At 40.4% G+C, this 22,368-nt stretch overlaps 1 protein-coding gene across 1 annotated transcript in view; it reads left to right on the top strand.

The window, feature by feature from the left end:
* LOC125437457 (SEC23 interacting protein) overlaps positions 1 to 16,765 on the top strand; it is a 41,507-nt gene extending 24,742 nt beyond the window's left edge. Inside the window, exons 12-19 of the mRNA XM_048505014.1 lie at positions 336 to 431; positions 1,801 to 2,016; positions 2,586 to 2,741; positions 3,458 to 3,560; positions 4,035 to 4,220; positions 4,945 to 5,104; positions 10,166 to 10,290; positions 15,594 to 16,765. Coding sequence (XP_048360971.1) covers positions 336 to 431; positions 1,801 to 2,016; positions 2,586 to 2,741; positions 3,458 to 3,560; positions 4,035 to 4,220; positions 4,945 to 5,104; positions 10,166 to 10,247 — 999 coding nt within the window. The 3' untranslated portion in view covers positions 10,248 to 10,290; positions 15,594 to 16,765. The remainder of the gene's footprint in view (positions 1 to 335; positions 432 to 1,800; positions 2,017 to 2,585; positions 2,742 to 3,457; positions 3,561 to 4,034; positions 4,221 to 4,944; positions 5,105 to 10,165; positions 10,291 to 15,593) is intronic.
* The last annotated feature ends 5,603 nt before the right edge of the window (positions 16,766 to 22,368 follow it).

The raw sequence follows: 22,368 nt of genomic DNA, 5'->3' as shown, positions 1-22,368 counted from the left end.
GTGCTGGAGGAATATGCAAATCTTGGCAGGGGGGAAATGGCAGGATCCAACCCATTCCTTTTCTGAGCCAAACGTTTCTCCTTTACTCTTCCTCTTAGTAGTCTCTAGTCAGTCTCTTGGATCTGCAGCTATATACTGTATGCCTTTTAACAAAACAAAACTTAATAAAATTGGTCTCATCTCAGTTGTGATTCCATAATATGTATTTTATAAAGAAAGATGTTATAAGTAACATATATACAGTATGTTTGTAAAATGAGTTAAATATTTTTTAAAAACATCTACAACTTTTACTGAAAATATGTGTTCTGGATCTTCCACCTTTGTTTTTAAAGCTAATGTGTACAATTGAAGACCTGAAGGAAATGGGAATACCTCTTGGGCCGCGAAAGAAAATTGCAAATTTTGTGAAAGACAGAGCAGCTAAACAAGTAGGTAGCAATTGCTTTGTGAGGTGGAGGTTTTTCTGTAAGTTTCTGTTTTTTAGAAGTAATATTTCAATGCCACCGAGCAAATCAAGGAAATACGGACTAGGCGCAGCAATGCAGAATACGTTTCCCCTCTATCTTTGGTATAAGCGTATCTTTCCACCAAGCTAGTACAATTCTGTATTGAAGTTTTAACTTCCAACACAAGTGTCTTATCTATATCCCAGCCAAGCTTAGTAAAACCACTTGTAAGGAGTCACACTCCAGCTTTAATCAAGATTGTTCCCAGGAGTTTGGTTAAAGAGTGAGGGAGAGAAAGCATAGCTATTAAAATAGATCATTGCTACTGTTCGAAACCTTTCCTTGCTTGCTTATGATTAAGAAAGTATTGCTTGAAGCAGACAAGAAACTAGTCTGGAAAATGTATGCCAGCATATTGTATCTCCCAGAAATCTAAATGTGTTCAGTTTCAATCAGTTGTGATAAAGAGCACAGGAGAAGAAAAGCGACCTTGTCAAGATTGCTTTCTGTGGGGGTAGGGAGACTTTGCTCTGTGTGAATCTCTGTGCTTGCTGGTAGCCAGGTGCATCATCAAAATGTTCCTGGTCTGGGTCTCATGAAGGCCAAATGCTTTCAGTTCTCATAACTGTGTCTTTGCTCCCGTGGGAGGGGGAAGGGATATTGCTTATATTGTTGAAAGCTCTGCTGGTCAGGCAGAGCTTTCTTTTAGTATTCTTGATCTGACTTCTGCCTGCAATAAAGAAACCTTTGTACTCCTACAAGTGTCTGCATTGTTTGGTCAAGTGGATCCTGACAGATCTTCCATGAGAGATAAAACTCATGGTTTTGTAGTATCCTTCCAAGATATTTCTTGAACTTAATATTTGTTCAACATTTTACACATTTTCTTTGAAACATTTATTTGTTTAAATTAAAATGGGCTAAATATGACTAAAACACAAAGAGCATCACCCTTTGTTACAGCTAGATAGAAGATTTATTACCATGTGCCCCTACCATTATTCTAGAAGAGTGAAATTCTGGGAAGTTTTATACCAATGAGGAAGACTTCAGATACAAAACATGTAATACCCTTGCTCTTTGTTCTTCCTGCTGTTCCTTTTTGAGGATATGGATGTGTAGCCAATTTTAATATAGAATCCAACCAAGATCAGGTTTTAAAAGATATTAGAGATGAACAATTGAATGCACTGACACCAATAATGTTTTGCTTTCAGTATTGTAGTGGTATGTGAGCATGGTAGATTCTTGCAAAAAAAATATATCTCCGAAGTCCTGAGACAGTTCTTTATGGCAGGTGTTAGCAGTATAGACATTTTCCTTATGGTGATTCAAATCTTTGCTTCAACAGGAACAAAAAAAAGCAGCATTAGAAAAAAAGGCATCAATGGCCTCCTTTTTGCAGAACCAAGGAGAAGTTGATCAGACGAGACAGAAGGCGGTTACTCTAGCTGTATCTTCAGAATCTGGTAAACTCCAGGATTCAGCCAAACGAAGACTTTCTGTTGGAGCTTCAGTTTCATCTGCACACATTGACTATGAGTATTTTGAAGTGGGTACCGGTCAGGTAAGTTATATGAATAAAAACAGTCCACTTTAGTTTATTTGTTTACTTCAGGCATATTCCACTTTTCTCCCCAGTGGGGACCCCCTTCTCCACTTTATCCTCTCAACAACCCATGAGGTAAATCACGCTGGGAGTCTGTGGCTGGTCTAAGGTCACCCATCAGGCTATCCTGGCAGAGTGGGGAGTCTGACAGATCATGGCCAAACATTATGACAGCCACACCATCCTAGCTCTCAGTTTATGGAGCTGCCTCTTTTGCCTTATCTGGATAGCCATAAAGACCATATGATCATGTGCTGGTTATGGGATGGAGTACTGGAGTAAAAAATAGTGTAAGCCATATTGCTATCACTGAAGCTGTGGGTAGAGCACACACTACACTGTGCTGTAAGCTAGTCCAGCTGCACCGAAGTAACACTATTAACAAAATAGGTTTTTGTTTAGCTTATTCTATTGTTGGCAGATAACCCCTGTTGTTCTCACTCTATGGACTAGAGATATGGACTCAGTGAACATGCTGTTGTGTGTGAGAGCTGCTGTTTATCTATTCTTTGTTCTCTGCCTCCTAGGTATCTGTGGCTTACAGTGCACTGGACTTCGAGCCAGAAATTTTCTTTGCCCTGGGTTCTCCAATAGGTATATTTCTGACTGTAAGAGGAGTGGAAAGAATCAATGAAAATTACAGGCTTCCTACATGCAAGGGTTTTTTCAACATTTATCATCCGGTTAGTAAGAAATACAGGATTTTAGTCACTTTAGGTGAAGGGACTGCAGACTGACTCCCCTGTAGTTGCTAATTGCGTCGTTTTAAAAGCTTAGGGGGGAAAAGCTAGACTGAAACTGTTCTTTGATACCTTTTTGGGTGCCCCTTTAGAGAATGTATAGATCTCACTATGGATCAGGAAAAATCTTCCAAGAAGTCTTTCTCATCTGCCTCCTCCAGCCAGTTGGCACCTGGCATAAAGAAAAAAAGGGAGGCTTTGAAGGATAAATCTCACCTGGAAAAATATAGTCTTTTTCAAGGAGTGGGGGGGAGGGGAGGTTGGCTCAGCTTTACCGAATGCACACCTCTACTTGTGGGTCACCTTACCAAAGAAGTTGGGGACAAAGAAGTAATGTGCCTCACTAGGAGTAGTGGATTATACCATATCTGCTGTAGTATGATTTAGTAATATGTTTTCATTTTTACTATGCTTTCTTACTACTATATGCTAATTCATATACTTCATCCTTTGAATGGCATATCTCATTCCTTTTTTTTTCAGGGCCTTTATTGTCCAAAGCAGTGTGACAGTAGGGGTGGTGGGAGGTCAGGACTGCTGTTTGAGCAATGCAAGAAAAAAGCTCTTTAGTGTGTGTAACTCGTTTCATGGTTCTATGGATGCAGACCACAGGCCTTTGAAATGTAGATTTATAGTATTTTCCCCCCTTTCATTTCCAGCTTGATCCAGTTGCCTACAGATTAGAACCTATGATTATTCCTGATACTGACATAAAGCCAGTTCTTATTCCACATCACAAAGGCAGAAAAAGACTTCACCTTGGTAAACAATACCTTTTTCTTTTGCTAGAGATGATGGTAGTTTTGTGCATTCCTCGGTTGTTGCTATGTTAAGGTGAAGTGTTTTTTGGAGCTCACGCTCAGATGCATGTTTTTAATCTCTACAAATAAATAAACGATCAACTGTATGTTACAAGATTCTCTAAACAGAATAAAGAAGATTTATAGCAATGAAACATTGAGTTGTGAGTTTTAAAAAATGTAATTTCTAGAGGCGATTAGTTCATGCAGGCAATCATTACTGATACCCAAAGCATATTTTCTTTTTGTCAAAGCAAGTGAGGCTTGAATATAAATTTCTTGCTGTTGCCAGATTATCTTAGTTGAAATATTATATACTGTCATGCTTTCTTAAATTCTGTCTGAAATTGGTGCCTCTTGAATAATGTTCAGTTCTTATAATTAATGATTGTTGTTGAAGTTTCTCTTAATCTCCAGGAAACATTTCTTGTTTTAGAACTGAAAGATTCTCTGTCTCGCATGGGATCAGATCTGAAGCAAGGTTTCATCAGCTCTTTGAAAAGTGCTTGGCAAACCCTGAATGAATTTGCACGTGCTCACACATCCTCTCCTCAACTCCAAGCAGAGCTGGAGAAAGTGGCTAATCAGATTAAAGAGCAAGAAGAGAAAGAAGCCGTGGAAGGTTAGTTAGCACATGCACAGCTTATCGTTTTCAGCAGTGATGGCAAATGGTAATTCTTCTGTTCGATTCTCATCTGTTATTTCTGGCTCTGAAAACTGAAAGCCTCTGGATAAGTTCTTGAGCCCACATAATCTTTCAAATATTTTTTTATTTTAAGAATTTATGCCTAAAAGAGAATTCCGTGCTACTTAGCTCATACTGTAAGCATTTCAAACTTGCTTTGTCAAGTAAAGTTCATTATTTTGCTAGCCCTATTCACTTTTATGTGCAGATTATTAATGATGGGGTACATCCATTGAAGTGGATTGCGCCCCCACCCCTATGACTTGCTTGCTTCTGATTTTTTTATTTTCTTATTTACTACTGTGTCTCTCGGCCGCCTTTTTCCCTTTGAGAAAAGAGAGATGTTAAAATAGAGGACAAAACAGGCAGATGGAAGTAATGTAGTGTTCCTAGCCAGGTTAAATAAATTACATTGAGTATGTCCTGTGGGAATTTTGATCTTGTCTTTTTGAAACAAACTGCTTTTGAAGGTCCCCTTGGTTTCATGAGCAGGCTGCTAAGTGTTATGAAAGGCCTGGAAAAGACATGTCAAAAAGCCCGTTCAGTGCCGGAAATGTCCCCTATGTTTTTCTTTTGTGATCTGACCACTTCTTCATTCCCACCAAATAAAGGTTTTAACTTGTGGTGTACTTTCCTCCTTTTTCCCCCCGTCTGGTATCAGAAAAGATCACGGAAAGTCCAGATCTTTCAAAGGATGAAGAATTGTCCATAAAAATTGGCCTGCTAAATGGAGGCCGTCGTATTGATTACGTTTTACAAGAAAAACCCATAGAAAGTTTCAATGAATATTTGTTTGCTCTACAGAGCCACTTGTGTTACTGGTAAGGTTTCTTTCTATTTTAATATTCTGCACAGAACTGAAAATCTAGATTCCATGCTTTATTGCTACATCTCTTTCTCTTTTTTTGGCTCAGGTGTTTAATAACCTTTCTTCTGATGTCTGTTTCTTGTAGACAAATGATATCCTGCTTTATTGCTACATCTTGATTTAGAGTGAAACGCTGTATCAGAACTGGACCTTCCCTTCTGTGGTAGATTTACCACTGTTGGCAGTAGAACAAGAATTCTAGTCATAAGCAGAGTTGCACTCTCATAAGTTGAAAGTGGGCTTAGTAAGGTGTAACTGTGTTCAGGATTGCACTGTAAGAATCTTAGGTCTCTAATACTACAGAGTAGGAACTAGTTTTTCAGTGAATATCCAGTTAACCTTTTTAAGAGGAGTGAGAGAACTTAAAATTATCATCATTATTGTCAAAACTAGAAAAATGGTAAAAACCAGGATGTGAGAATGCATATATTTTAGATAGAAACAGCTGAATATTGAAAATATTATTAAAAGGACCGGAATTCTGTTTTGTTGGTGCCCTTGGATCTCCTGTGAGGATGAGCTTTAAAGAAATTTGTCTCAGGTTTTACCTCAATAGTGTTTCTGTCTTACACTGAAAAACAGGACATTGTAGCAAATATATACCCACACACTTTCCGTACTATCAATCACCTCTTAAGGGGCAATAACATTCTCTCTTTTTAATATGAAAATTGGTCTGTTCTTTCTGTCAGATAAAACTTTTCTGGGGGTTTCCTCAAAAGCTGAAGTGGTAATATTTTTGAAGCTCAGGCCCCTTCCGCACATGCAGAATAATGCGTTTTCAAACCACTTTCACAACTGTTTGCAAGTGGATTTTGCTATTCCGCACAGCTTCAAAGAGCCTTGAAAGCAGTTTGAAAGTGCTTTATTCTGCATGTGTGGAATGAGCCTCAGTCTTGCAGTGTATTGGGAATGGTAGAAAGTGGCTAGATTACTTTAAGAGCCCAGTATGGTTTTGTGGCTAATAGTGGTGCAGATAACCCAGGATGCTGCACTTTGAGTAACTCAAGAGCCTTCTCCTTACTCTAGCACAAAACCACAAAATCTAAATATTAAGTTTTATTTATTCTAAGGTTTAGATATTCTCCTTTCTGCCACAGTGTGGCATTCATGTTCTGTCCTACGGTTACAGGTATAATCATGTTCCATGCAGAAACTGCTTGATCTCCTCAGGATTGGAGTTCCTAAGGACCAAATTGGAAGTTATGTGTTTGGTTAGTTGACCCAACTCATACTGCAAGGAATGTCATTTTAAAGATCAGTAAGAGATCTTAGATCTATGACATTACGGGGAGGGCTCCTCCTGCATTTTCAGAAGCTGAAATGGCGCCATTCAGTATTCTGAATATGTGCTACTTTAGATTTTTGTAAACAACTCCCTGCTGGAGTCATTTCAGCTTTTACAGCAAAAAGGCTTCCCTTTGATTTTTATAATGACTTTCCCTACTGCTGCTGTTGGGCTACAGGGAAAACAAGTTAGGTTGGAGCAACTGAGACCCCACTTGCTAACAACTGTACTATCTAGTTTCGCCTGAAGATAGTGGTGTTTAATAGGAAAAGCAGGGGTCCTTGGAACTGGGCTTGTATGATTGCATTAGCATTATAAAGAAACGATTGGTGAAATAGTAGGTGGTAGTGATTGATGTGTGTTGTAGCTTTGCCTTTATTTTTCTTGAGATTCAGCTAACGAGTTCTTCCTTTTGAGCAAACAAGTCAATTGGAAGCACCAGAAACAACCCCTTCTAATTTGAAAGTTTGATGCCACTATTTTTAACTGAATGTGTAAAGGCCTATCCAGTTGCAACTGACTTATGTTGACCCCTGTGGGTTTTCAAGGTAACGGAGGAGGTTTGCCTTCCTATGCATAGTGATCCTGGTATTCCATGTACTATCCTTTATCTTCTGAGATCTGACAAGATCAAGCTACTCTGGGCCAACCAGGTCAAGGTTTTTAACTGAATAAGTGACTCTATAAAAGACTTGCTGTATGTTCACACTTTTTTTCTGAGATTCATTCTTATACAAACAATTTTGTTTGGTATAGTATGAAAGCTGTGCATTGTGTTTTTCTCCACAAGATGGCAGTCTTTGTTTTTTTGTTTTTGTTTTACTTCTGGAAACAAATTATAAGATTGCTAGGCTTTTGGAAAATAGATTTTGGGTTATCTAGCCATATAGGTTCAGGTAACTATACTTGAGATGCTTCAGTTGCTGTCTTGGAGATTATAGGCAAATATACTGTCATAGTACTTTTCCTCATCAATCAATAATATTTACAGCAGGGTGTTTTTTTTTGTATAGATGGCAGGATAAGACTGGCCATATAAAAGGCTTTTCTTGCAGAGCTTCAAATTAAATTCTCCAGATTTCCATGTTGAGAAACTCCAGCATGAAATATATTGTTTGAAAAGTAGGGTTGCCGACAGACTGGAGGAAAAACTTCCAATTCCTTTAATAGGGGCTTGATGGAATGTTCCTTGCCAGGTGTTAATATTCAACTGTATGCCATTAAAATCTTAAAGTGACCTTTGGACATATTATGGCTGTGTAAAAGGTTGGCCTGCAAGTTTTGTTGTTTGAACTTCTGGATGAGCATGGCCTATTAAGCTTTACTTGGGACACGTTAACTCAGCTTTTAGTGGCTTCTGAAACAGTAGATACTTTGCAGTTGATAGTACAACTGCTAGATCGGACCCAGACTAAATTAGCAATTTCCACTGATACCTCCTTCACTCTGCAAGCCCCTCAAGAGTAGCATTTTGTGAAGATCGGTGGGCTGCAGTGGGAGGGAGAAAGCAGTAAAATTTTGTTCTGGAAAATTTAGCCAGGATTCGAATTCAGTGAATTCAGTTGTATTGCTTGATCAGTGGAGGGACACATGGATGACACAAATTCATAGCAGGTAGTTGAAGTACTTGGTCTGTGGTTTCCCCCAGCTCTATACTTTGTGAATAAGTCAGGACTGATGATTGAAATATGAAAGCTGAATTTTGTCCAGAGTTGGAGAGAGATTAATACACCTCTGTGCCTTTCTTAGGGAAGTGATGCTGAAATGTGCAGTGTGCTGATGGAATAAGGAGCCTGCAATAAAAGCACAGATGGCAGAGCCTGAGCAGGTGTAGTAGAACCTGATCAGCAGATGAGTAAGATGTGGTACTCCCTATAAAGGCTCATCTCTTTTCCAACTGGAAAGGGAAGGACAGGCCCCTCTTTGGTTGTCAGATGAGGAGATTCTGCCATGCTCTGAGTTGCAGTTAGGGGGATCTTTGCTGAGGGTTGACTTCTATACCCTCAAACTTTAAACAAACAGTAGTTCCCTGATAGTTATTCCCTTCCAGAAATTTTGCCAGCCATTCAGTCAGACTTCCAATCACAGACAGACATTTCCCTTGGCTGTAGTTCCTCTGCTCCACCTCCCGCTGTCTCCTGTACTTTCCAATTCAGCTCACTCCTCAGCTGGGGTTGGCAGGACTCTGTTCCACATCCTTTAATTGTCTCACGTTGGCAACATCTGAATGGCTCTCAAATGCAGTCCCCATTTCTGCATGTGTCCTCCTTTATTTTCCCTCCCTTATGAAATATTCTTTTTCTTCTTTCTGCTTCCTTCATTCCTCTTGCTAGATTCCACATCTCCAACATTTCTTTCACTGACTAGTAGTTTTCCAACCCTCTTTATTACAAAAAGTTTGTGCATGTGGGAAAGTAGCTCTTACAGAAACTCAAAATACATTATTTTATTAAAACATTTTAAGAGTCCTGTGGCTCAGAGAGGTAAGCTGCATCACTTCAGCCAAAGCTCTGCTCACCACCTGAGTTCAATCCCGATGGAAATCAGTTTCAGCCTCAAGCTTGTCTCAGCCTACCATCCTCCCAAGGTTGGTAAAATGAGTACCCAGTTTGCTGGAGGTGGAAGTATAAAATGAATGGGGAAGGCAATGGCAAACCATCCTGTAAATGTAGTCTGCCCAGTAAATGTTTTGATGTGACGTCACCCCATGAATCAGTAATGACCCGGTGCTTGCACAGAGGACTACCTTGACATAATGAAACATATACTTTGACACAACGACACTAATACTTTTAATGTACTATGTTCTGATAGTAGCGTCAGTAACTAGAAAGTTACATTAAAGTTTTTAAAAAGCTCAGCTGAAGAAAAAGGTGAGTAGTTCAGAAAATACCACAATTGCATCTGTCAGGCACACTAAAATATATCCAGGGCAATCTGTGGTTCTTATGAATCCTTTCTACAACTGGTATCACTTCCATATGGCAGTAGGCTTCTTGTGCCAAATGAAAGCACAACCAGAACTGAGTTGAGAGATCCAATCCTGAATTTCCGAGGGCAGTGAAATCCTAGGCACAAATTGGCTAAGACAGTGCAGTGTTGTGTTATGAATAGCCATAATATTGTAACTAATAAGGCATTAATAACAGAGGTTCATATTCCAACTTCTTCTGAAGAATGGAAAATGGCCATTTTGATTGGGATTAAAACCTTTCATGGGGAAGAGAGTGAAACTGAGACCCAGAGAGCTGGACCAAGAGGGATCACAGTGGTAAGGAAGTTAAGAATCTGAAAGTCCTTAGATAAGGTTGCTGAATGGGTAGGGCAGGCATTAGACTAGAACAGTGAAATATGAGGGAAATACAAGTGAAATGAATGGAGTTTGGAGTCATAATAGAGCCCAGAAGAAAAAAAATGTCCCTAGAGAAAACTGCATGAACTGCTGAGTTTCACATACTGATGCGAGCTATGCAGTCAGCTTTGATGCCGAAAACTTTTCTTTTCAGGGTAAACAAACTCTGAGGAGGGCTGAAGGTAAAATAAATGTCTCAGACTATGGGAGAAATGAAGTTGAGAGAAAAGTAAAAGATTAAATCTTCAAGGTGATAAACCTTTCAAGCAACCAGATCACAGTGCCGTTGGGAAGAGAAATGTAAAATAAAATGAAGTGTGCTTTGCTCACAGTAGACAGTTTCTTGGAACATCACCAAGTGTTTTTGTTTACAGGGAATCAGAAGACACTGCTTTGCTTCTCCTGAAAGAAATTTATAGAACTGTAAATATCTCTCCTGAACAGCTGCAACATTGATGTATAGATACTTGTCATTTGGAATTCTTGTCATTTGGAATTTGTAAGTATGCCTCAACTTCAGAGTAGCACACAGTTTTCTCTGATGGAGGTATAGAGCTTCATGCAAGTTAGACAAATCATAAGGCTTCTCTTGGGTAGAGTTAGAGATTCTGAAGCCAAAGAAAACTGATCATTTTTTGATAAAAGAAAGTGTATTGTTGGGGCAGACTCATAAAAGGGTAACAGCATTTTTGGAAATTAAGCTAACATAACATTGGTCCCATGTAGGATTTCCACTGATTCCTGCCTTCCACTTCAGCCCTCCATCTCCCTCCTCAAACTGTTCTTGGGAATCCACTGTCTCCCAGGAGCAGCATCTCAGGAGGCATTTTGGGCAGAAGCAGGAGACAAGGACGTTGTGCTCTGAGGGAAATCTTCTTACTGGAAATGCTTGTTGGCATCAAAGTCAGTGAAACAGTCAAAATGTGTTATCATCGTACACATAATTGCATATTAATTGTGGTGGGAAAGAGTCACTTAAAATGTATTTATTTGTAAATATTCTGTACAACAGGATTTGTGAGGTCACTTCATTTCCTCCTGTATCCCTTTCCCCACACTTTATCCCCTTACTTTCTTCCTGGCAGCCTCCGTATCCTCACCCTTTCCCCTGCTTCCTTCTATCCTTCCCCCTTACCCATTCTTCAGCTTTATGCATCATTTATTTACCTTATTTACACCCTACCTTTCTCTCTAGTGGGAACCCAAAGCATAATTCTGTTCTCCATTTATTCCCACAATGACCCTGCAAGGTAGGTTAGGCTAAGAGAGTGACTGGCCAAGAGAGTGACTGTCTAACTTTCTTGGCTTTCATGATCAAGTTGAGATTTGAATGGTAGGTATCCCAGATTCTAGACTGATGCTGTAACCTTTATACCGACTTACAGCTTTCCCGTGTTCACTCCTCCTGGCAGCCTCTCCCTGAGAAAAGGCTGGCCAAGTTGCAAAAGTCATCTGTCATCCAATTACTCATGTGAGTTGAGTGGCTGTGCAAGTTGTGTGGCAGATTATATGGTAGCAAGTTTTCCATTGGTTCTTCTGGATTTAGTCCTGATGAGTTCTCTCTCCAGGACGGGAGGGAGGGAAGCAAGGGTAGACTGGAAGGCCAACTTGGTCTGGAAAGAGCCCTCATCCTTCCTTTCACTGATAAAAACTCTGGTTTGAAGCAAACCTTACAATGCCCACTGAGACCTCCTATCTTAAGGGTATATTAATTGTTTCTATTATTGGGAGGTTAATTCCCCAAAGGGTTTTGTTTTTCTTTAAGATTTCAGATTTTTCTGCAAACCTGGGGCTCTTCTCAGGCTTATAGAAAGACTTGTCTTTTCTGTTCACGGCTTCAGTCTCCAGATTGAACTGTTCATAGATTCGGCCATGTTGAAATTTAGATGATATGTGAAAAGTATACATGGGCACCTTATATCTGATTCTGTACTAGTTTCCTTATCTGTAGTGAAAGCCAGTTTGCAGGGCAAGAAGGTGGTGGGAGGTAGTGGCAGTGTGGTACCTGTGAGCACTCTCCAGGTCCCTTGCTTACATCAGCGTTATTGATGGCCTTATATTTTGAAAAACTCCCTTAATGCTACATATTTTGGATAAGTAAAAACTCATCTTTCAAAGCATTTCACTCATTCTAAGTGGACAAATATTTCATAGGATTTTTAAAAATTCTTTCCGCAAATATCCCATTTTTCCATTGTTATAAATTGAAACCAGTCAAAAGGAAGACAGGACTGAGAAACCCACTTTCCCCCCTGAATTTTTTCAGGGATTTTTTCTTCCAAGCCTTTTTAACTCTGGAAAGCCCGAAGGGAGTTTTGTAAATAAGCCAGTGTTCCTTAGCAATGAGTCGCTTGCACTTGAGATGTTATACATTGAAAAAAACCTGTTTTCTGCACATGCTTCAACTGCTTTTAGTGCTGTTTTCTTTTTTTGTGTGACTTCAATCTAAGTAATGAGATTTTTAGTTTAATATTTGTTTTAGTTTCCTTCTTCCAGATAAGTCACAGGTGTCAAACTCACGGCCCTCCAGATGTTCATGAACTACAATTCCCATCAGCCCTTGCCAGTATAGCCAATGCTCATGTTGGGAAGGACTGATGGGAATTGTAGTTCATGAACATCTGGAGGGCTGCAAGTTTGACACCCCTGAGATAAGTTCACTGAGCGCTTTCCCCCTTCCTCCATGTTCCTGGCTTATAAAGCAAGCAGACTACCATTTCCCTTGATCCTCTGGATGCCTTTGGACAGATATATTTATCTTGCTTCCTGTCTCCTGAGCTTCCTTGTATCAGTAAAATTGCAACCTTGTGTGCATATTTTAGTGTACGATCCATCCCATGTTCTGCTTGCACGTTATGCTGTTAGGTCCTCGTTAGGATAATTTTTCCATCTTGTTTTTAAATGATTTTTTTTAAACCTCAGGAAAAACATAGTAGTAAACAAATCATACACATATACATATCATTGTAGGATTAACTTTAGAAATACTGATCTTGATCACTGAATTTAAAAAATCCAAACTTTCAAGTTTCTGTGACACCACTGTGCTGTTATCATGGTAGTGCTGTTTAGCAAGAGACATGTTTAGCAAGAGACATGTGCACTGCATAGAGTTCAGCTGAAGTGTGTGTCTGTAGATTCTTAGAAGAGTTGAACTTGTACCAGATTTCTTAATTAGGTGCCCTTGGCAGCTTCTGAGAACGCTGCAAACACGTGTGTGAAATGTTTGGCACCACCGGATTTAATACCTTCATGTTTTCTTACTACATGAATCACCTGTTGCAGTTGCAGTAAACAAGCAAATGTGATGCTAGGAATTATTTTAATTACTCCAGGGACTCCGTGAAATATACACTCTGGCTCAGACCATGCTGCTTCATGACATATTTAAGCGTTGCTTGTTAAGCAAAGTTATGTTTAAAATACAAATGCCTGTAATCATAAGCGCTACAGGATGCCTAACAAGTATAAAGTTCTCCAATGAGCTTTCTACAAAGACATCCAGGGGGGTGGGGGTGGGCACAACGCTGATATTGTTAAACTTGTAGGAAGCAATATAGATGCCACCATCATCAGCATAACAGGGAACAGCCCCATTGCCTGCATTATTGCACTCCTTCAGTTAAATTAAGATTTTTTAGTAGAATGCATTTTATTGTTGAATGGCTTCTGTTAACGAAAGCATCTGCTTTAGCTTGCGTGCATTTTTAGAAGCGGCAGCAGAATGAAATGCATACCTGACAAGTAATCCCTCTGCTGAAGAGGCACAGCATCTCCAAGGGATTGCCAACAGCACACTAGAACCTTTTGTTTTTGGCAGGCAACACAATGTCCACTTCTTGTGTACCACCCATCCATACAACTAGCCTCCATTCAAGCTACTGATGCCATCCAATACCTGAGCACATTCATAATAACTACCCAAGGGCTTGTATTCACTGTCTTTACATTAGAAACAAAATGTTCTTGTTTATACTGTGACAGTCCCAATTGCTCTGAAAGGCCTAAACAGACTTTGAGCGAAGTACAACTGTTTTTCAGTTGATTGCTAATAGAAATAGACACTATATGGCCTGGATGCACTAGGAGATTTACACATGCACTAGGGTCTCTGTGCTAGCTTGCACTGGTCTTTTGCACTCAGTTAAATCATATCCTCAGCAGTTTCTTTGCTTGTGCAAGACATGGAGCAGTTTCTGTGCTTGTGCAGGACCTTGAGTAAGCATTTCCTGGACAATGTAAAATATAGGTAGGAAAGTTCTGAGTGTTTCAAGAGGTTTGGGCAAGTGGAACTGTACTAAGTCCATTTACATTCCCACTTGTCATCACTGGATCTAAGGCTGTTGTCTTTACACATATGTATAGTAGACCTTGTAGTTATGGAAGGCAAATAAAGTCTAATACTAGTTAATTTCTTGGAAGCAGGAGCACTACTGCATCTGTTTGAAACAAATACATACTTCTAGGTTTGTTTAAAGAGCAACTACAGGATATTCATTTGATATTGCTGGGGGTAAAGTGTAGATGACTGGAGAAAGCAGTGGCAAACTACCCTGTAAATATAATCTGCCTAATAAATGTTGTGATGTGACATCACCCCATTAGTCAGTAATGACCTGGTATTTTCACAGGGGAACACCTTTACCTTTATTTTTATTCACTAATGCTAGTATGATTATATCACTGAAAGGCTACATCTTGTATCAGCATGGGATGTACATGCAAACACATTACAGCATGGCACACTATATATTTTCTTTGCAAACTTTGTCAGATATCACTTTGAATAAAAGAGTTAAAAGACCAGTTATTGTTTGCATAATCTGAATTGCTGACTTTGAAGTATGAGCTTTTGTAGTAGGTAAACCACGATTAACCAGGATTGTACTGGGTGAACCAGGATTAAAAGCTTTTGTTGTAGGTAAACCAGGATTCTGTGTGGCGCTTGTACTGTTTTAAATAGCATATCCTTCCCCCATATGTGCAGACAGGTGTTCTTTCTGTCTCTCACAAATATCTTCTCTCTTCAATCAGCACTAGTATTGGCAGAGAAAGTTCAGTAGGAACAGAAAAGATCGAATTTCTCCTGTTCGTTCCCATATTTTCTCCTCCCTTGAGTTATCCACGTTTAACAGGAGGCTGGAAGCAGACTTCTGGAGAAGCTGAAAGGGTTGGAGGGATTTTAGGTCTAGTGCAACCCCTGACACAAACTGCAAAAAGAACACATTGCTTATCTGTCTTGTTCTGTTTTTTTGTGTATCTTTCCAAATTTCCTTCTGGCATAATTTTAAGGTGGCAGCAATCACAGATGACTGAAGGCAGTTCATTCTACAGCCCTTGGATTCTATAGTGCCACTTTTGTTTATTTTTTAAAAAGTTGGGATGAAAGTGGGATGAAGCATTATCTGCTCTTTGGGGTATGCGTACTTTTCCCTCTCAAAACATGAACCACTTTGCCAAATATACACGACCCTTCACGAAACATGTGGCATGCAGGTTTGTTTTTCTAATCTGTCTCAGCCAATTGATTTGTCAGACTTGTTTTTTATACCAGGCTGTATGATTTATTTTTTTAAAAAAAGTTTAGAAACAGCAATAATTTTTTAATTTAATAAAATACACTATTTTTTCTGTGTCTAAAAATGTGAGTTTTGGCTTCAGACTTCTGGGATGTAAACTGGTGTGAAACCAGTGGTGGAATAAACAACTTCTTATGCTGGTAGGCCTATTATTAAGATTTTATAAAATATCTCTGATACAGTTTTCTTTGACATGCTTGATGTGATTTTTTACTCTTCACAGTACTGAGAGATGACCAGGCTGGGCTCGCATTCTTGCATCTTGCTCTGTGTTCCTTGGCATAGGGAACAGAAAAGAATGAGCCAACAAAAAATAATTCTTGATTGACAATGATGGTGGCTAAGATGTGTATTTCTTAACATGATTTGAAGAGTGGACTTGTAAAAATCAAATGCGCCTGCAGCCCTGTAATGGACAAGGAGTTTTCTGAAGATCAAATTTGAAGGAGCTTTGGCCTGGCCAAGAACATTTCCTACTTTCTCCTAGTGAAATATGCCAGTCACATAGAGGAGTCTCCACATGCTGGACTTCTGTAACTTCTTTGCTGTTGTTCTGATTCTCTTTAACATATTAACTTACTTTTCAGTAATGAGGGTATTACAACTTATTTTTGCTACTCTTTTGCATAGTGGATTCTTGTAAAACAATAGCCTTTTAAAAGTGTATCTTTTTTTCTTTTTGCATTCTTAACATTAATTTTCAGAAAGATGGTTGTTGCTGTGTTGGTTGCGAAAAAGTAGTCACACAACAGATGAGGTGATGCTGTAAATCTCTTTCGATAGATTAGAGCAGCTCACGTTAAAAGATGCTGTGATGCCATTGGGCCTTCTCCAGCAAGCATTTGTGTTTGTGTCAGCATCAACATCCACTCTGTCTTAGAAGGCAACGGAATGTTCTCAGTACAACCTTTTTCATTCTGGATATTTGGCACTTTGTTCATCACAATGAATTTTCCCTTCAGTCATTTGTTACAACAGAACAAAGTTGTCAAGAATGCAGGATGGAGCAGCTTCTTGTCAAGTAACATAACAAGTGGGAAAGCTCTTCCATAAATCGTGGATTAAAAATGTCTTCGAAGAGATTCCAGACCCTACAATTGATATTCAGATTGCATTCTCGGTTGTCCTGGATAACATGCCAAAAAATGAAAGAAGTGCAGAGGTTTTCCAAGAACGGGCCACAGTGTTCAATGTGTGGAATGTGCTGAAGTTATTGCATAAAGGCAGCCCAAATAAATGTATTGCTTAAAATAAAAACAAGAAGGTGTTTGTTTATAACTTCAATGTTAATTTAAAGGAAAAGGCTGCTGGAGAGGTTTACTTTCCTTTTGCTTCTTCAATACTGTTTAGTGTTGAAAGCTGATTAAACTGTTCCAACTGATTGCCTAGAACACAGAAATTGTATGTCGTCCTGAATATGTAAAGTTAGTTAACAAATCCTAATATTTGTTTATTCATTTGACTGAGTGGAGAAATAATTTTAATCATTGTATTGTCGAAGGCTTTCATGGCTGGATTCAACTGGTAACAGACTTTCCTCTGTGATACACCTCTGAAGATGCCAGCCACAGATGCAGGCAAAACATTAGGAACAAGATCTACCAGACCATGGCGACACAGCCCGGAAGACCCACAACAACCAATTCTAATCATCTTTGTTAATGATTTTGGATTCTGGTCTAAGCCGATGGGCTCATCCAGTTACATCAAACATAAATATAATTTGAATATATGACTGTTAAATTACACCTTCATGAGCAGAAGAAACATTACATGTGTCCTCTGCACATTCTGGTTGCAATCCTCAGGACTCCTTCCCGCCAGTAAATTATGTTGAATAACAAGGAACTTAGATCTAAATAGACTACTTAGAGTTCTTCCTTTAGTCTGATTTCTGTGGCAAATGATTCTGCTGACAAATTCTATGGGTTGTATTAAATAAGGTGTATTCTGGGTGATGCGCTTCTGTGCAGAAGTATTCGAAGCCCTTGCAATGTAAGCATAAAATGCTTAGCTTGTGTAATGAGAAAGGTGGAATTTTTGTGTCCACATATCACTGGGATTCCATACAACACAGAATGGGATTGCTTCTCTCGTTACAGTTTGGGGTTGCAATTTGGAATGAGCTTTCTGTTTTCTGCAGACTGACAGCACGTTCCCACATAAGCTGCCACATTATCCTGCTTTGCATTCTTCAGGGAAAAATATCTGAACACTGTGACAGCTACATCTGTAACTGTTTTATTTCCTTCCCCCCCGGTTTGTTAGGGAGAAACAGACTAGCAGCAGCCATAGTGCCAAGTCTCTTGTGTGCTCCCCTCACCCAGAGGAGAGAGAATGAACAGAGAGAAGGAAAACTGGACAAGACAGCTCTTGCAATCACTTCTTAGTTCTTAAATGTTCAAGGTTATTATGTTAAGCTTCAAGTTGGAGGTTTGTAATATACCATTTCCTTTGTGAATTTGATTAATTTTAATATTGGCAATCCTTGCTTTGGTTTGTTGGAATCAAAGTCATCCTGTGAATTGCTGCCACTGACTCTAATAGTCCTCACTGTGTTGGCAGGGACACTGAAACATTTAGTCAGGTTTTTTTTTATTAACTTGTTTCTGCCTTGATTTTCTCTGCTGCCGTGATGCCTTTTTGTTCTTATTGCTGGTGCCTCATTCCCAACAATCAAACTGTTTGCATCTCTGTGAAAGTCTTCTGTCATTGTAACTGAACATAGGTAATCAATTTTTAAGGAACACCTAGTTGTCACTAAGAAGGGCATCTCTTGTTGATATGGTGAAATTTTAATATCGAACTGAACAACAATGTCTTGTTGAGCTTTTTGTTCTGTTCTGAGACTGTGAGTATGTGTCAACATGATTACGAGGAATTTATATATGGAAGTCTAACGTGATCATGTTGATTCTCTTGGATGCCATTGACGCTGGTATTCTGAGTCACCTGTCCAAGGGCATAACTAGACATTACAGCATCCATCAGTGACTTATGGACACAGCAGCCATTTTTGCAACTGAACTTGAAAATGCTTTACTTGAAAATTTAAAAATGCTCCAGGCGCCCAGATCCTGGATAGGCCCACAGCATGGTGGGACCAGGCCATCTTGTCTCTTCCACCTTTTCAAATGCCAAAACCATTGGGGGGGTGGGGAGCTGTTTCAGCACTTGATGAGATCTGGGGGAAAGAATGCCTCATCCCACTGCTATAGACCCCTTAGGAACACTCTTAAATGGTTTGTGTTCAGCTGTAGTGTGGTGGCATCTGCAGGTCGATGTCATAATGTCGACTTGGAATGGAAACTTCATTTGGTACAGAATGCAGCAGCCAAGATATTGAGTGGGTCATGGGAACCATATCGCTCCAATGTTTACCATCTATGCTTACTCCCAATTTGTTTCTCGGAACATTTCAAGGTGCTGGTTTTCACTTTCAAAGCTCCATGGTATGGGACAAACATACCTGAAGGATCACTTCTTCCCTTACGAACCTGCCATTCCATTACAGTAATCTTTGGAAGCCCTGCCTTCAGGTGCCCTGTCTTCTGAGATTAGATGGGTGGCAACTCAGTAGAGGGTCTTCTTGGCCTTGGCAGCAAAGTTCTGGAACTCTGCTGCCATATTCTGCCAGCAGATGAAGACTTACCCTATATACTCACATATAAGTCGAATTTTTCAGCACTTTTTTTGTGCTGAAAAAGCCCCCCTCGGCTTATACGCAAGTCAGGTGTATTTTAAAAAATATTTCAGGGTTTTTATTTTGTCGGCCGCCAGGGGATGCAGTTTTTAGGCCAGTGGGATTTTTCGGGGATTTTTCAAGAGACTCTCCTGATGATACCATCCAAGTTTGGTAAAGTTTGGTTCAGGGGGTCCAAAGTTATGGAACCCCAAAGGGGGTGCCCCATCCCCCATTGTTTCCAATGGGAGCTAATAGTAGATGGGGCTACATTTTGAGGGTCCATAACTTTGGACCCCCTGAACCAAAATTCACCTTACCTGGGTGATATCATCAGGACAATCTCTTGCTGATACCAGCCAGGTTTGCTGATGTTTGGTTTAGGGGATCCAAAGTTATGGACCCCCAAAGGGGGCACCCCATCCCCCATTGTTTCCAATGCGAGCCAATAGTAGATAGGGTTACATTTTGAGGGTCCATAACTTTGGACCCCCTGAACCAAACTTCACCAAACCTGGGTGGTATCATCAGTAAAGATACTCTGAAATGTTGGTACTGCTAACATAAACATTCCTCCCCTGACCAAAAATCCAGTTTTGAAGGATTTTAACTCTTGTGTTTTAGCTTGGTTGCTGGTTGAGCTAAGGGTTTTGTACTTTTAAAGTTATTGTGGAGACCATATTGTTTTTGTTGACCCTCTTTTCCACTTACAGAGCCAGTTTACTGTTTTTCTTTGAAATAAATATTCAAAAACATTTAACCTACTGATACCTCAATTAATGTAATTGTATTGGTATCTATTTTTATTTTTGAAATTTACCAGTAGCTGCTGCATTTCCCACCCTCGACTTATACACGAGTCAATACGTTTTCCCAGCTTTTTGTGGTAAAATTAGGTGCCTCGACTTTTTTGCAGGTCGACTTATACATGAGTATATACGGTATTTGTTTCATTAGGTTTCCCTTCAGTGATTCCTCCTTTCTGATCAATGTTTTAATTGTTTCTTTTATGTCTTTAAATGTGTTTTAGTTTTTCTGAAAAAGTTCTTTTATTGATATCCGTGTATTAGGGTTGCCAGCTTTTGATTTGGATATATCTAAAGACTTTGGGGATGTAGCCTGAGGAGGGGAGGTTGGGGAGCAGAGGGATATAATGCTATAGGGGCCTCCATCCAAAGTGGCCATAGGGGCCTCCATCCAAAGTAGCCATTTTTCCCCACTTTCTCCAGGTGAACTGATTTCTATCACCTGGAAATCAGTAGTAATCCCAGAAGATTTCCAGCCACCACCTGGAGTTGGCAACCCTGGTGTGCAGAGGCGTACCAGGGGTAAATGGCACCCGGAGACAAATTGTCTTCAGGATGCCCCCCAGGCTCTGCCCCTGCCCCGCCCACCTCGGCTCCACCCACATTGCCCTCGACCCAGCTAGCAGGGGGGAGGGAGGGAAGGAGGAGTCCTGGGCGGGGTTGAGGGGGCTTGGAGGCAGCAGGAAGTCCTGCTGTTTCGTCATTTTTGCGTGCCTCAGACGGCGAGGCGCGCGAAAACGATGAGACAGCAGGACTTCCTGGTCACGTGGGGGCCGATTTTGCGCCCCCCATGTGACCAGAAGAGTGGCGCCCGGGGACAAGGGGTACCCCTTGTCCCTAGGCAGATACGCCACTGCTGGTGTGTGTGGACTTTTTTGGTGGGAGATTGATTCTAATGATGTAAAATGTGATTTTCTCATATATGCTTGTTAGCTGCCTTGGTGGCCCTTCAGAATTGCGAGTTACCGATGTTGTAAAAAGTAAATAGTTGTGCCTTGGAATAGAGATTGGGAACTGCACTTTAGTGGTTTTGCTCCTGTCTCAGATCATTATTAGAAAATGGTACAAGCAGGGGTGGTCTTAGCCACAGGTCAGCTGGAAAGGCAACACATCCCTTCTCCCCTAACAAGGAAGGAAGAGCAGGTTCTCTCTGTTGCTTGTGTCAGCCCCAGTTTGTGACAGAGGATTTTGGCAGCCAGTTTATGGGGAAGAGAGAGAGAAACCCATCTCCATTTAAACAGTGGCGGAGCTACAAGGGTGAGGGGTGCGCCGTGCACTGGGCGCACGCCTGGGGGGCGGAAAATTGCCCCCAGGCCCCTTCCCCTTCCCCCCACGGTGCCCCCTTGTGATGCCCCCCTTCCCACTTACCTTAGTTCCTTTCCTTTTCCTAGAACTTTTTCAGGCTGAAAAAAAGGCCTGTTCACAGTACAGGCTAAAAACAGCCTGAGGAACTACAGTTCCCAGGAGACCTTGGGGCTCACAAGGTCTCCTGGGAAGTATAGTTCCCATCAGGCCGTTTTTAAGCCTGAACTGTGAACAGGCCTTTTTTTCAGCCTGAAAAAGTTATAGAAAAAGGAAAGGAACTAAGGTAAGTGTGGGAAAGGGGGAAGGGAGGGCGCCCCCCATGGGGAGACGGAAAATATAGACTGCGCACCGGGCGCAGTTTGGCCCAGCTACGTCTCTGCATTTAAACACAAGGAGAATTGTGCATGGAGTTTACATGAGAATTGGCCACCCTGCATAACATGCTATCCTGTTTCTCTTCCCTGCTTCCTTCTTACTCCTTTCCTTCTTAAAGAGAAGTATTTATATGTGTTAAATGTTTACTTGCTGGAAACGATGGGCAAGGAAAGACGGGAGTGGGAATTTGCTATTTTTATGTGCAGAGCAGAGAAAAATACTTGGGAGGAGAACGAGCCCTTGACAAGCAGATGAGAAATCCTGTTTCAAGATCAAACAATATTCCAAGAAGGAAATTAAAAACTTAATAGCACAACAATCACGTTTTCTTGATTGTCTAAGAATTTCCTGAATGGGTCAATGTGTGTTTTTAAAAAGTCCTGCTGTGTTTCCAGTTTTTAAAGAAAAAACAGCAGTGGGTGTTATTGAGATGAATTATACATTTTTTTGTGGGGGGCGGGGATTCTCACCACTGGTATTTGTTCAATGCCTTTTTCAAACGTTCCAGTCTGTCCCTCTTGAAGTTTAACGTCTATGTTAAGTTGTTAGAAGATGTCTGGGGATTTTTAGAGTATAGTGTTGCAGTATGTGGATGGCACTCAGCTGCATTTCTCTTTTTCATCACCAGAAGATGTCCTGAATGGGTGCTTGGAGTCCATAATGGGCTGGATGAGAACCAGTAAAATGAAGTTCAATCCAGACAGTGCTGAGGTGTATCAGTTAATAAAATTGGTGGAGGAAAAGAGGGATAACTTGACTGAACAGAATCATACTCATTCTAAAGGAACGATCCACAGCTTTGAGGATAATTTAGATTCAGAGTTTCAGTT

This window comes from Sphaerodactylus townsendi, linkage group LG08, assembly GCF_021028975.2.
Source record: "Sphaerodactylus townsendi isolate TG3544 linkage group LG08, MPM_Stown_v2.3, whole genome shotgun sequence".
Taxonomy (NCBI): Eukaryota; Metazoa; Chordata; class Lepidosauria; order Squamata; family Sphaerodactylidae; genus Sphaerodactylus; species Sphaerodactylus townsendi.
The sequence above is the reverse complement of the archived record's forward strand: the minus strand, read 5'-3'. Positions and strand labels throughout refer to the sequence as shown.